Genomic DNA, 14,458 nt, shown 5'->3' with positions numbered 1-14,458 from the left:
TAACTTGAATTTTACTGAACAAAACTAAGTTAATTGAGAGAAGTGGCCTTCAAGGCAGCAACGTCAAGGGATGAAGGCTAGTTGTCTGGGGATTTAGTCACTAGAGTTTAGCCTTGTTAACTTATTGTTGCAATTTTTATTTAGTAAAAATATGAAGAGACTGAGCTAATTTTGGTCAAATCCTACTTGAGAAGATTTGATTCATCCATTGTTAAAGAATTTAAAATGTCAGGGTCCAACATGTTTTTATTTCTGTTGCACTCTATCTCACATATCACATTTTGTTCTACGATATTTGGGAAACACCATCAAGCTTAATGCCAATGGAATTAAAAGACTAATTTTTTTTCCATATTTGTAGGTTTAAAATCGACTAATTGAGTGATTAGAGGTCAATTATATGTGTTTTACCTAATTGAAAAGTTTGAGTCGGAAGCAGATCTTATCGGTGCAAAGCAGCGGATGTATGGAAATTGGAGGGTTATATAGACCAATTCTGGAGGACACAAAACAAAGAACAGCATTGTTTATCTCAAGTAGAGATGGCCTTCCTCCACCAATTTGAGTGTTGTTATGGTTCTATATATAGATTTTCTATTTGTTGAGTTCATATTTTTATTATTTTTTTTCCAGGCAATTAAAAAGAAAGTTTTCATAATAGAGATTGGGTGTTTTGAGCAAATTGAGAATAAATTTTCGCAAGGTTCATAAGAATTGTCAATTAATTCTTTGCACATATGACAGTACTTCTGATCACAATTAATTTTAATACAAACCACAAACTTTCCAATGCAGGCTGTCGTATATTGCTTGCAGTTCTTATCATAATTAGTACAGGAAAAACTATAACTTCTCCCAATTCAGGCCATTGAATCATGATTCCAGCATTGTTTATTACTTACTTTTAAGTACATAGAAAGCCTCATTTTGGGCAATAAAGCAGTATGTGGAAAGTTGGGATGAAAATTAAAAAGAAAACTGATACATCTGATATGGTAAGTAGCCAAATGCTTTAGATTCAATTCTCATAAATTACTCCATCCACGTCAATTATGGATCCAGCCAATTCCACCATGCCACATGAGCACTTCCTTCTCGTCAGATTTGAGATGGAGATTTGTGGAGAGGTGATCAGATCCTAGAGGCTGAAGCTTGGTTATTCTCGAAGAAATCTACATCCATATCAAGCACAAGAGAATTCAAGGCCCTCGAAATCATGGGAGAAAAGAGAAACTCATTTCTTTAGCCCCACACTAGAGAAAAGCTAATTAAACAAGCTTGGACACATATGTGTTTAATTTCTCCTGAAGTTTATAAATACACAAATTTATTGCGTAGACTTACTGTTTATTCTGTGCATGCCATTTCTCTATGATCCCATACAAGTTCCATTGGAAGAGCAGACCTCCAAAGCGAAACAGACCGGCGAAAACCACCTCAAGGGATGCCATCAGGAACGATCTCTGAGGGGATACACCAGCAGTAACTATGGCCAGTGTTTGCCCAAGAAAGTTGCAGGGGTTGCTAAAACTTCCAGATTTGATACCATCAACGGTTATCTTGCCAATTTCTTCAGCTTTCATTCCACCAGAGCCAACTATGATTTTGCTCAGTTCTGGCATAGTCTTCCTTGCTGCAATACTCATGATAGAGTGCTAATTATACTCATTTGTTATCCCAATTATACAATAATTTGCTGAGAAACACATCAGAAATGATAAAAATTATATGACATAATATTTAAAAAATCTCTAAACTATTTCAAAAAATAAATCTTTATTCTTTTACTAGATTAAATCAAATTTTTATATTTTTGTTTTAGATTAAATAGACTCTTTTAATTAATAATAAATTAATTATTTTTATTCAAAACATTATTTGTTGATATGACCTGCTGATATATGATGATATAACATAATAATACGATCATGTAATATTTTTACTATTCATTTTAACTCCACGTAACATAAAAATGACCCAAAAAACAAAGAGTTAACTACAAAGAGAAAAAGGCTCCTAAAACTTACAATTAGGCTTACCTGATACTCGTATGAAGCCCAAATACACCTCACAAATAGAAATTATTGAGATTTTAAAATTATATACAATTAATTATACTGATATAAGTATGAACTCCAAGAAAAAAAAATGTAATTAGTATAATGAATGCAACTTCAGCAGAGGATGGAAAAGATAAAGAAAGTAAAAATCAGACCTTCCTCTAGACCAGGAGTTTCAGTAACTGGAGGGAATATTATAGATACATGAATATTAATTATTATCCTCAGTAACTTCCTGTTGCAATGATTCTGCTAAACCTCGGAGGCCAAATTTGGTTGCTGAATAGGCCGCATACCCATAAACTCCTACCTATATTATCATATTATACATTACAATAATCAATTAAAATATTACAATGAAATAAATTATAAAGAGTAAAATACCTTGATTTCTTTAAATTTTGATATCTATTAATATTCGAGATGTACGATTCATCTCAAAAAATATATTTCGCTAGACACAAGTCTTGCAATTAATCAACCTTTAATGTTTTCATTAATTTAATGATGTGATAATATTTTTAAAATAATTTTATCTTTTATTAATTTTAAAAATTATTACTCTATAAATTTTTTTTTTTATTTTTTACTCTTTTTCTCCCTCTCTATTTTACCCAAGCATTCTTTCCTTAATTTCCTCACTAAATTTTCTCCACTTCTAATACGGCTAGAGCAAATGGCATGGCAAACATCAATTGGACATTTTTCGACTGCAGAAATGCTAAATTGGACATTCTTGACCATATCCGATCACAAAAACATTGGATCTAACACTTCTCGACCAAATCTGGTAGCGAAAATGCTAGATTTGACACTCCTATGACCACATTTGGTTGGTGACTGCTAGATTTGGCATTCTCGTGATGTCAGAGAACATCAACGAGCACAAGATCGTGTTGGAAGGGCACGATTTGACACTCTCAGATCAAATATGGTAGTGGGAATGCTAGATCTGGTGCTCTTATTATCAGTTCCAACCGCAAGGTGACCAATTGGCGTAAGAGAGTGTCGTTAATCAACTTGAAAAAAAGGAAACGAGTGAAAAAAAAATGAGAAAGAAAAAAAATATTTTAGATATTTATGTTTGTCTTTTAACATTGATTATTTTAAATATTAATAGACTTATGTAAAATTATAATTAAAATTTAAAAGAATAGGGTCTTTTACAGAATGCACAAAATTATCAAAAGCTAAAAGCCATGGATTAAGCTACAAACTTGGCCGGCCATTGAAGACGTAATAGCGATGGAGGCAGGCCCCTTGTCCTTTCTATCCTTCATCAACGGCAAAGCCGCTTTGATGACATTGAAACTACCCGTCAGGTTCACGTCTATCATGAACTTGACCACATCCAATCCCTGGTTCTCAAGCTCCTGAATAACATACACGCCATGGTTAACAACTAGGACATCAATAGGGCCAGCCTCCTTGATCGCACGCTGAACGGCGTCGTAGTCACGAACATCTGCAGCGAAGATCGCGACGTCGACATGGTAGGCCTGACGGATTGATTGCTTGGCCTCTTCGAGCTTGTCGAGGGAGCGGGCCAGAAGGGAAATACGGGCTCCCTCGGAGGCAGCTTGTTTGGCAATGGCCAGACCAATGCCAATTGACCCGCCTGTTATAAACACGTGGCGGTTTTTTATAGGGATGGTGACAGGACGGGGACGTACGATGAAGTAGAGGAGGAGGATGAGGATGGGTAGATGGAGGAGAGCGAAGAACACCATTGAAAGTTAATTTGTTCAGCGAAGAGGAATGTGGTAAGGTTAAAGAACACCATTTTCCTCGCAAGATCACTAATTCCATTAATTTTAACAAATTCCTCGTTCAAACGCAATTAGATTGAAAATTAATTACAATTGAAATCTAATTGAGTTGTTTTGAAAGAATAAAAAACACAGACAAAGATCAAGAAAAGAAAAATCACTGCAAATCTCAAGAGTACAACTTGAATTTTTGAAGAGAGAGTAGTTTAAATTTTGATTTTTTTTAATAAAATTTTAAATTATAAATTTTTTTAATCTTTTGATGTAGTATTTAAATATTAATATATAAATTATTTTTAGATAAATTTACTTTTTGATAATATTTTAATATTATTATTTTTGAAAGAATATTTAAATATTATTAATATATATTTTTTTAATAAAATTTACCTTTTGACCCCACTTCCTACAGAATTATAAAAAAAATTAGTGGGTTTATAGTATTATTAAATATATAAAACTCTAAAAAATAATATAATAAATAAATATTTAAATATTATTAATATATAAAATTTTAACAAAATCTACCTTTTCAAGTTTAATAAATAAATTATAGTATAAAACAATAAGAATAGAACTACTTTTTTCTATTTAATTATTGCTAAGACAAAAAGGAGGATACAGGCCAGGATTTTATCAGATAAAATACAATATAGCTGCATTATGGTCTGATTTTTAATTTGTAAGCAGCAAAGCAGATAAAACAACTCGTGAGTATAAACAGAAGGATTAGATCCTCAAATTAAGATTTCAAGTCAAAGGGTGAGTGCTGGTTGCATCAATTAAATGTTCAAGCTAGCATAAATAAATGAAAATAAATAAAAAAAGGAAATAATTAATCTAATAAATGATCTCAGGTCTGTAATCAGCAATATTCTTGATATTTCTCTGCAAGAAAATTGCATAACAGGGTCTATCTCCTTCTCTATCAAAAATGGCAGAAGGATTTGGTAGCTCCTGCCCCTAAATCTAACCTATCAATAGTAGTTGGGGATGGTAGTGAGTAGTAACACATATATACACCTTTGGGTTGATAACGGGCATCTACATTGACCTCCCATGCTAAAATATAACAGGAGTAGTGTTTTTAGTAGCTATTTATGAAGTCGAAGCTGTGATTAAATGGGTCCACGGGATATAATCAAGTTTGACCATTCAATTTTGTCAAGTGCTGGTAGCAGAACAAATTTATTGATGTTGATCATGCACAAAGTCTTAATACTAACTGAAACTTCCAATCTAGTGTCAATTTTAGCATGACATTTATTATGATTGAAGATAATTAGTTGTCAGCAAGCAAAGTTTAATCCTACGTAAGGAGATTTGATTCATCCAGTATTAAAGAGTTTAAAATGTCAGGGTTCAACATCTTTTTATTTCTATTGCACTCTATCTCATTTATCACATTTTGTCCTGCAATATTTGGGAAACACTATCAAGCTTAATGCCGATGGAATTAAGAGACTAATTTTGTCCATATTTTTAGTTTTAAAATCGACTAATTGAGTGATTAGAGCTCAATTATACATGTTTTACTTAATTGAAAAGTTTGAGTAGGAAGCAGATCATATCGGTGCAAGGCAGCGGATGTATGGAAATTGGAGGGTTATGTAGACCGATTCTGGAGGACACAAAACAAAGAAGAGCATTATTTATCTCAAGTAGAGATGGCCTTCCTCCACCCAATTTGAGTGTTGTTATGGTTCTACATATAGGTAACCGTACTTGTGTTTTGTATTTGTTGAGTTCATATTTTTATTATTTTTTCCAAGCAATTAAAAAGAAAGTTTTCGTAATAGAGATTGGGTGTTTTGAGCAAATCGAGAATAAATTTTCGCAAGGTTCATAAGAATTGTCAATTAGTTCTTTGAACATATGACAGTACTTCTGACCACAATTTACTTTAATACAAACCCCAAACTTTCCAATGCAGGCTGTCGTGTATTGCTTGCAGTTCTTATCATAATAAGTCCAGGAAAAACTATAGCTTCTCCCAATTCAGGCCATTGAAACATGATTCCAGCATGTTTATTACTTAATTACTTTTAAGTATATGGAAAGCCTCATTTTGGGCAATAAAGCAGTATTTAGAAAGTTGGGATGAACATTGAAAAGAAAATTGATACATCTGATTTAGTATAATAGACAAATGCTTTAGATTCAATTCACATAAATGACTCCCACCTTGTCAATTATGGATCCAACCATTCACTTCTTTCACGTTAGATTTGAGATGGAGATTTGGAGAGAGGCTCAGACCCTAGAGTTGAAACTTGTTATTCTCAAAGAAATTAATCCTCATTCATATACCATATCTAGCTCCAGAGAAATGTAGGCCCTCGAAATCGTGGGAGAAAAGAGAAACTCATTAGCACGATATTCGTTGTAGAAAACTCTTTAGCCCCACACTAGAAAAAAGCTGAACAGTGTCGGGAAAATTTGTGCTTAATTCCTCCTGAAGTTTATAAGCACACAAATTTATTGCGTAGACTTACCGTTTTTTCTGTGCATGCCATTTCTCTATGATCCCATACAAGTTCCATTGGAAAAGCAGACCTCCAAAGCGAAATAGGCCGGCGAAAACCACCTCAAGGGATGCCATCAGGAACGATCTCTGAGGGGATACACCAGCAGTAGCTATGGCGAATGTTTGCCCAAGAAAGTTGCAGGGGATGCTAAAACTTCCACATTTTATGCCATCAACAGTTATCTTGCCAATTTCTTCCGCTTTCATTACACCAGAGCCAACTATGATTTTGCTCAGTTCTGGCATATTCTTCCTTGCTGCAAAATACAGGATAGAGTGCTAATTATACTAATTTCTTATCTCAACACCTCAGAGACGGTAAAATATATATATGATATAACATTTTTAAAAGTTCAATTATTTAAAAAATTTTAAATATATATTTATTTTTTTATTACATTCAATTAAATTTTTATATTTTTATTTTGGATGAAATATGTGTTTTTGATTAACAATTGATTAATTGTTCTTAATGAAAATAACACTTGTTATTTTATGTCACGTGAAATTAATGTGATATATTAATATATTATAATTAATAATGATGTCGATGACATAATCACTTGAAATTTTTACTTTTCACATTAACATTACATAGTATTAAAAAATGATAATAAAATCAACAAATTGACAAAAAAGACTTGTAAAATTTACAATTATATTCCCTATCAATGTTGTAATTATTCGATTCCAAGTTCTAACTATCCATACTGTAAGGGCTTACCTACTACTTATATGAAGCCAAAATAGACCCACAAATAAAAAATATTGAGATTTTAAAATTATGTACAATTAATTATATATATATATATATATATATATATATGAACTCCAAGAAAAAAAAATGTAATTAGGACAACGAATGCAACTTCTGCATGATAGAAGTCTAAGAATGGAAAAAATAAAAGAAAGTAAAAATCTCACCTTCATCTATGCCAGGAGTTTCAGTAACTGGAGGGAATATAATGGACACGTGAATATTATCCTCAATAACTTCTTGTTGCAATGATTCGGCTAATCCACGAAGGCCAAATTTGGTTGCTGAATAGGCCGCATACCCATAAATTCCTACCTATATTACCATATAATTATAAATTACAATAATCACTTCAAAAAATTGTAATGAAACAAAAGGAAAATGAAATAATATATATAATTAATTAAAAATAGAAAAAATCATAATTTTATTACTTTGTGTATTAATTTCTTATCGTCTAAATAAATTATATTTTTTTATAATTTTTCAAATATCTTCGTATCTAAATGTAATTTTAATTTTTTGGAAAGCTAAAGGAAGAACGTAAATAATAAAACCGAACTTAAATAAGTTATAATGGAATATGTTAATGTATAATGATGCACACAATTATCAAAAGCTAAAACCCTAGGATTAAGCTACAAACTTGGCCGGCCATTGAAGACATAAGGGCGATGGAGGCAGGCCACTTGTCCTTTCTATCCTTCATCAACGGCAAAGCGGCTTTGATGACATTGAAACTCCCCGTCAGGTTCACGTCTATCATGAACTTGACCACATCCAATCCCTGGTTCTCAAGCTCCTGAATAACATACACGCCATGGTTAACAACTAGGACATCAATAGGGCCAGCCTCCTTGATCGCACTCTGAACTGCGTCGTAGTCACGAACATCTGCAGCGAAGATCGCGACGTCGACTTGATAGGCCTGACGGATTGACTGCTTGGCCTCTTCGAGCTTGTCGAGGGAGCGGGCCAGGAGGGAAATACGGGCTCCCTCGGAGGCAGCTTGTTTGGCAATGGCCAGGCCAATGCCAATTGACCCGCCTGTTATAAAAACGTGGCGGTTTTTTATAGGGATGGTGAGGGGTCGGGGCCGGACGATGAAGTAGAGGAGGAGGAGAAGGATAGGTAGAAGGAGGAGAACGAAGAGCACCATTGAAAGTTAATTTGTTTAGAGAAGAGAAATTTGGTAAGGTTCAAGTGGAGTTGCTGCACTGACTTCAATATGTAGAATTTCCTGGAAGGAAAACATCAAAGTCCATTTATCCGAGGGTGGCAAATTTTAGATTCCAAACTCTTTTTACAAAGCAAGTGGGTTTCTTAAATTAAAGTGAAATAGATATCATCTTCTTGTTTTTATGTATTGCTAACACTATCAATATGAAACATCCTCACCTAAATTATTTTTGGATGTGACAGGATGCCTAACCAGAAGCACTACTGATCATTATTTCCAAGTTTAACAAATAAATTATAGTATAAACCAATAAGAATAGAAGTGCTTTTTTTATGTAATTATTGCTACGTTAAAAAGGAGGATACAGGCCAGGATTTCATCGGATGAAATAACATATAGCTACATTATGGTCTGATTTTTTAATTTGTAAGCAGCAAAGCAGATAAAACAACTCGTGAGTATAGACAAGAGGATTGGATCCTCAAATTAAGATTTCAAGGCAAAGGGTGTGTGCTGGTTGCATCAATTAAATGTTGAAGCCAGCATAAATAAATCAAAATAATAAAAAAAAAGGAAATAATTAATCTAATGGATGATCTCAGGTCTGAAATCAGCAATATTATTGTTATTTTTCTGCTAAAAATTTGCCTAACAGAGTCTATCTCCTTCTCTATCAAAAATGGAAGAAGGTTTTGGTAGCTTCTGCCCCTAAATCTAAAATACCAATAGTTGTCGGCGATGGCAGTGAGTATGTATACCTTTGGAGTGATAACGGGCATTCTACATTGATCTCTCATGCTAAAATATAACAGAAGAGTAGGGTTGATCACAAACTTATGGGTCCACGGAAGTAACCAAGTTTGACCTTTCAATTTTGTCAATTGCTGGTAACAGAACAAATTTGTTGTTCTTGATCACAAAGTTCTAATACTAACTGAAACTTCCAATCTAGGATGTAATTGAGTAATGGTTGCAGGCTTGCTTGCAGCTTTTAAATCAATCATCAGAATTTAGGCTACTACACTTCAGTTTCGCTGATAAACTCATGATTTTGAAAACTTGAAGGTATCTGATCCATCAAGTGAACGTCGCATGCATTAATCAGATAAAATGCCAGAAACTCAGATGAAGAGCTGGAAAGAGCTTCAGTTTTTGAATTTTTTTTTTTAAAGGTAAATTTGTTGATAAGGTCTCACGAGACATAAGCCTTACAACTATACACAAAAGAATCCTCACATACGAAGATTGCCTAAGCATCAGAAGTGGTTTGATGTGCCTACAAAAGAAAGAGTGACATTACAGTAATCAAGTTAATGCCATAACAAACCACAGCCTTAAGGAAAAAAAGAACTCTATTCCTATGTATACCAGCATGCCTAAATGGACCTATCAAAAGAAAGACGGTTGTGCTGCAAAAACCGGACGGCGGTGATTTAAAGGAGAGTGTTTTGGAGCAGAGGATTTCGGAATCCTCGAATTGGAGTAAGCTAGGAGCTGTTTGGCCAAATTTATAGGTAGGTCAAGGTTGGAAACCCCAATTTACTTGCATCAATTAATTTTAAATAATCTATATGACATATTTAAAGCATTTTGTGACACATATAGTAGGTACAAAAATCGATTATTTTATCAGTCGATCACAAACGATCTGACGAAAAAAGTGTATTTCTAATAATAACTTAATAAATGGAGGTTGAGAAAAATCATTCTACTAATTAAATGTGAGGAATCAAAAACAATTATTAATAGTAGTTAATAAAATTGGTGAATTATATATTGAAATACCGGAATAAAAAAAAGAAGTCAGCAGAATCTTTTGTGCTTGGCGTGCCATGATTTTAGGTATTCCAATTAATGTTTTTGAAGCTTATTAAAAAACATATATAATATCTAAAAAAGTTTTAAATAAATTTTTATTTTTATCATATTTAATTAAATTTTTATATTTTTATTTTGAACAAAATAGATCTTTATAATTAATGATTGATTAATTATCGTAAATCAAATTATCATATGTCATTTTATTCGCGTGATGTTGACATATTATAATAGATGATGACGTGACATGTTAATATGATATGTTAATATGATATGATGATATAATCATGTGATATTTTCACTTCAATTTTAATATCATATCAATATCGTGTGTGAGTATAAAATGACATTTCATGTTTTAATTAATAATAATTAATTAATTTTTAGTTATCAAATTAAAATATAATAATTTTTTTAACTAATTCAATTTTTTAAAAAAATTATAAATATACTTTCATTAAAATGAGAGAACAAAAACAATTCCCTCCATTTCAAGGCACAAAAACAGCATCCAAACCTTGAGAATATTGGTCCATATGCCTATCACTCCAGCATATCTTCTCAGTAATCGTTTTCAAACACTCAAAATAAAAAAAGGAATTGATACATATCCCTTACCATAATGCAGACATCGAACCAAACAAAAACCTATCACCGCTGCATCATCAATATTGCAAGTGCCTAATTCAAAACAAAAAGAAATCATATACATGACAGAACCACTCTGCACAACCCACTCACTCGTCAAAACCCCCACAACATCAAAAAACCTCATGCAGTGACTCAGGAATAGAGCATCAGAAACTGCATAAACACTCGTTGACATGCATGAAAAGAACACACAGACCCCTCAACCAGCAACAGAATAAAAAATAATGATTACTCAAAATATCCACTTCTTGTTGGGCTCCATTCTTTGCCAAGCTATCCGCCCTTTGGTTGGCTTCCTTTTTGATATGTCTAATTTCCAAGCTAGGCAGGTCAGCTTTGAGTCTTTCAATCTGCAATAAACATTTCCTCATCCTTTAGGGGCTTGTCACAGCTCTTGAATCCACTTCGTCGTATTATTAGAATCACTTTCAATTATTAATCTATAACTGTCTTTTCATATCGAAATTTTAAAAATCAAAAGAGTTTTTTTAATAACTATAAGTTCAATTAGCATCCGACCCAAAAAATAAAATTCGAATCTCTTCTTTCCTAATTACAAAAAAAAAATCATAAATTAAATTAGATTTGAGTTAGCAATACCTATGAACTAAAAAAAAATAATTTTAACATCACCATTGCAATCTCGAAGAATACCATCTATACCAGGCTCGAGACACCCTTTAGTCGCCCCATCGCCATTAAATTTCATCTCCCCATCATTGGAAGTTCTCAGTTTATTCCTTTCCTGCCTCTTTTTTATTATCCAAGTCTGCTATGAGAAAGAGGCTGTCTGTGAACATCCAGCATCGAAAAATACTCATGGGGCCATCTTGCATTGGCCCAAGAGGCAACTCTGATTTTTGTAAGTTCCAGGCACTGGCCAGTGTTCCATTCTTTGCTTGCAAAGATGGTCTTGTTCCTACACTTCCAAATCGTCCAAGCGATAGCAAAATAAGCTATATTCCAGATTCTGTCATCAACTCCCCCAAGTCTACAATCCATCCAAGATTCAAAAAAAGTTCTCACATCTTTCAGGGAAAACCATACATACCCACAGCCCTGCAACAACCTGTCCATATAGTCCATGTTTCACAACATTTCGTGAACAAATAATCACACGTTTCTCTTTCTTTATTACACAACACACATAGCAATGAATTATTCTACATCACTCCCCTCTTAGCATCTTTAACTGCAATTTTTCCATGGACTTACCAATAGGGGCGGAGCTAGCAAAATTTTATTGGGGAGGCCAAACACAGTTAAATAAGAGTTAAAAATTTTAAAAAATTAATATGTTAAATTTAATCAATAATAAAAATATTGATAATAGAAATATAAAACTAAATATAAAACTATAATTTGTAAAATATAAATAGTTAAAAACTATATATAAGATTAATAATTTTTTCTTATATAATCAAAATCATTTAACTACAATATATTCAAGAGAATTTCATTTTAACTAAACATAAAATGTAAAACATTTAAAAAAATTGATACGTTGATGAAATTTTAAGTAATAATGTAATATTACAACTTATGTTTAAAAGTTACATAATAATTTATTAATTTTTAAAAATTAAAATTATAAAAAATAAAATTTATGTAATATAAAAAAGAAAAACATTGTAAGTAAAAGGTAGCTACCACATATTACATAACCAAAAAAAAAGAACATAATTAATGGTTTGTAGAAATTTGAGAAAGAATATTTATATAAATTTATAACATATAAACAAATAGAATAAAATGAAAAAAATAAACAAATATAAATAAAAATAATAATATAAATTAAAAAAATTTAAAGTTGAGTGAGAAAAGTGAAATCATTTTATTATTTTTTATTCATATTAATCATTAAATAAAATATTATTTTAAGAGAGCAAGTAATAGAATATATAAAAAAAATTAAAAATTTTTATATGTTATGAAAAAAATTTTAAAAATTTGGGCGGAGGGGGGGCGCCATGTATAAGGAGGCTCCGCCCCTGATTACCAACCTATTCAAAAAAAAATTTTAAATATTGTGCCAATAATGAAACCTATCAAAATTTTATGGGCTTACCAATTTTTCTGGCTTCCAGCAGGTTAACCATCAAAGTGTAACATACACTCTTTTCAGAAAAAAAGAAAAGTGTGACATAGACATGTTCTTGCAATATTGCCTATATAGAGCTGAGAACTATTCTCAGGAACTTCAAATTCAAGAAACTCGACTTTAATTTTTTTTATTTTTTTTGTGTGTGACCTTGATAAGAGAGTTAGAAGAGTTGGAAGATGTTTAAGATCAATCTCCCCAAATTACAGTTAACATCTAGATTTGAATTAGCTTGAAAGGTTTTCTTGCAAAAAGGACTACAAAAGTTGTCATATTTTGCCCTTTACAATGCCCATTGACGTCCACCTGCAGATTCAATCTTGGTCTCTCAACCAGCGAATTCTATGCAAAAGAATAAGCCAGAAGGTTAGATCTTCTCCATGTCACAATCTTGGTCTCTCAACTAGCAAATTCAATGCAAAAGAATAAGCTAGAAGATGATATCTTCTCTGTGTCACACTGTTTCCTAGTGGGCAAGATTTGCTCTACTCCCTACCGATTCCAACTTTTTATCTGTCATTTTCTTGTTTTTGATATTCCAATATATATGACTTACCTTATATTCAGATATATTTCTTATTTTCTTTCAACAAAATAATGAAATTTGATGGCTTAATGCTTAATAGAAACTTGGGATTCCTTCTTGGTCTTGATCCCATAGCCCCACATAAAATCTTTCCCCATGACCAAAAAGTTTTCAAAGGCATGGATCTGAGCTAGAGAGAACGTAGATAGTGATTTCACATCTCACCTTCAAGATGATTAGACCGGCCTTGTCCCTTGGGCCCCTGGCCCTTGAGTCCTTGAACTTACAGGTACAGGCTAGCTGCAACATCGTAGAGCTTTATCTTCCGAGACGGTTGAAATGCTGAATCATTTTCGACTATATTCAAACTCAGCTGGTGTGCATATGCCAACTGATCTTTTATTTTTTAAGCAAAGCTCTTCATCTCAAGTTGGATGCTTGAGATTTGGGGAACAAAATATATGTTGGAACCCACTCAATATCCATTATTTTCCTTGGATTTTTTGGGATACATAACTCCATACAAGTATAGTTTCCCCTATATGGCATGAAATCATGATTATTAGGGAGCAAAGTATTAGCAATCTTATCAAATTATTCTTGGTTATTAGTCCTTAACAGATACTAGGTCTCCATCAAAGAAATGAAATGTCATGTGGCATGTAGAGTCGCTGGTAAACAAGGGAAGTGAACACAACAGAGGATTGGAGATGAAAATGATTGGCCTGATAAATGTGGGAAACATGATTGTTAGAAAAGGACTTGAAGATGACTGAAAGCTAAGGGAAACCTAAGCAGAATTACCCTTTCTGATGAGATATGGGAGATTTTTAGGGAGGAGATTCTTCAAAATTAACCTGCCGGTAGGTACCTGTGCATTAGCCCTGGGGCAATAAGTGGCTTCCAGAGCAGATTCAACATAGTTCGTTGAAGATGAAGGCCAATATCGGTAATAGTAGTTTGAAAGCCCATTCCATCAATGTTACAGCATTCTTGGTAAGGCCTATAAAAACTCCATTAACTAAGAGCATTGGTTATTTATCTGTTGATCATGTGATTCACTTGTTAG

General features: G+C 32.7%; 1 protein-coding gene and 1 pseudogene across 1 annotated transcript; both read right to left on the bottom strand.

Moving 5' to 3' along the window:
• Positions 1-870: 870 nt before the first annotated feature.
• Positions 871-3,790, bottom strand: LOC108661719 (3-dehydrosphinganine reductase TSC10B-like; annotated as a pseudogene).
• Positions 3,791-5,917: 2,127 nt separating this feature from the next.
• Positions 5,918-8,424, bottom strand: LOC18602919 (3-dehydrosphinganine reductase TSC10B-like). The gene is made up of 4 exons (XM_088805678.1): positions 7,760-8,424; positions 7,281-7,428; positions 6,325-6,613; positions 5,918-6,248 (listed from the first exon to the last, which is right to left on the bottom strand). Exons 1-4 carry the CDS (start codon positions 8,270-8,272, stop codon positions 6,227-6,229), a joined length of 972 nt encoding a protein of 323 aa, XP_088661804.1. The 5' UTR covers positions 8,273-8,424; the 3' UTR covers positions 5,918-6,226.
• Positions 8,425-14,458: the final 6,034 nt, after the last annotated feature.

This window comes from Theobroma cacao, chromosome 4 (genome assembly GCF_053813885.1).
Source record: "Theobroma cacao isolate CCN51 chromosome 4, ASM5381388v1, whole genome shotgun sequence".
NCBI classification, from domain to species: Eukaryota; Viridiplantae; Streptophyta; class Magnoliopsida; order Malvales; family Malvaceae; genus Theobroma; species Theobroma cacao.
This window is presented reverse-complemented; position numbering and strand designations above follow the sequence as displayed.

What these genes read in the sequence shown, in the direction of transcription:
- LOC18602919 (XM_088805678.1), bottom strand. Translation starts at nt 8,272, where the DNA reads ATGGTGCTCTTCGTTCTCCTCCTTCTACCTATCCTTCTCCTCCTCCTC. An exon ending in AACTCCTGGCATAGATGAAG is followed by an intron (nt 6,614 to 7,280) that starts GTGAGATTTTTA and finishes TGTATTTTGCAG; the next exon opens with CAAGGAAGAATATGCCAGAA. An exon ending in TGGCATGCACAGAAAAAACG is followed by an intron (nt 6,249 to 6,324) that starts GTAAGTCTACGC and finishes GACACTGTTCAG; the next exon opens with CTTTTTTCTAGTGTGGGGCT.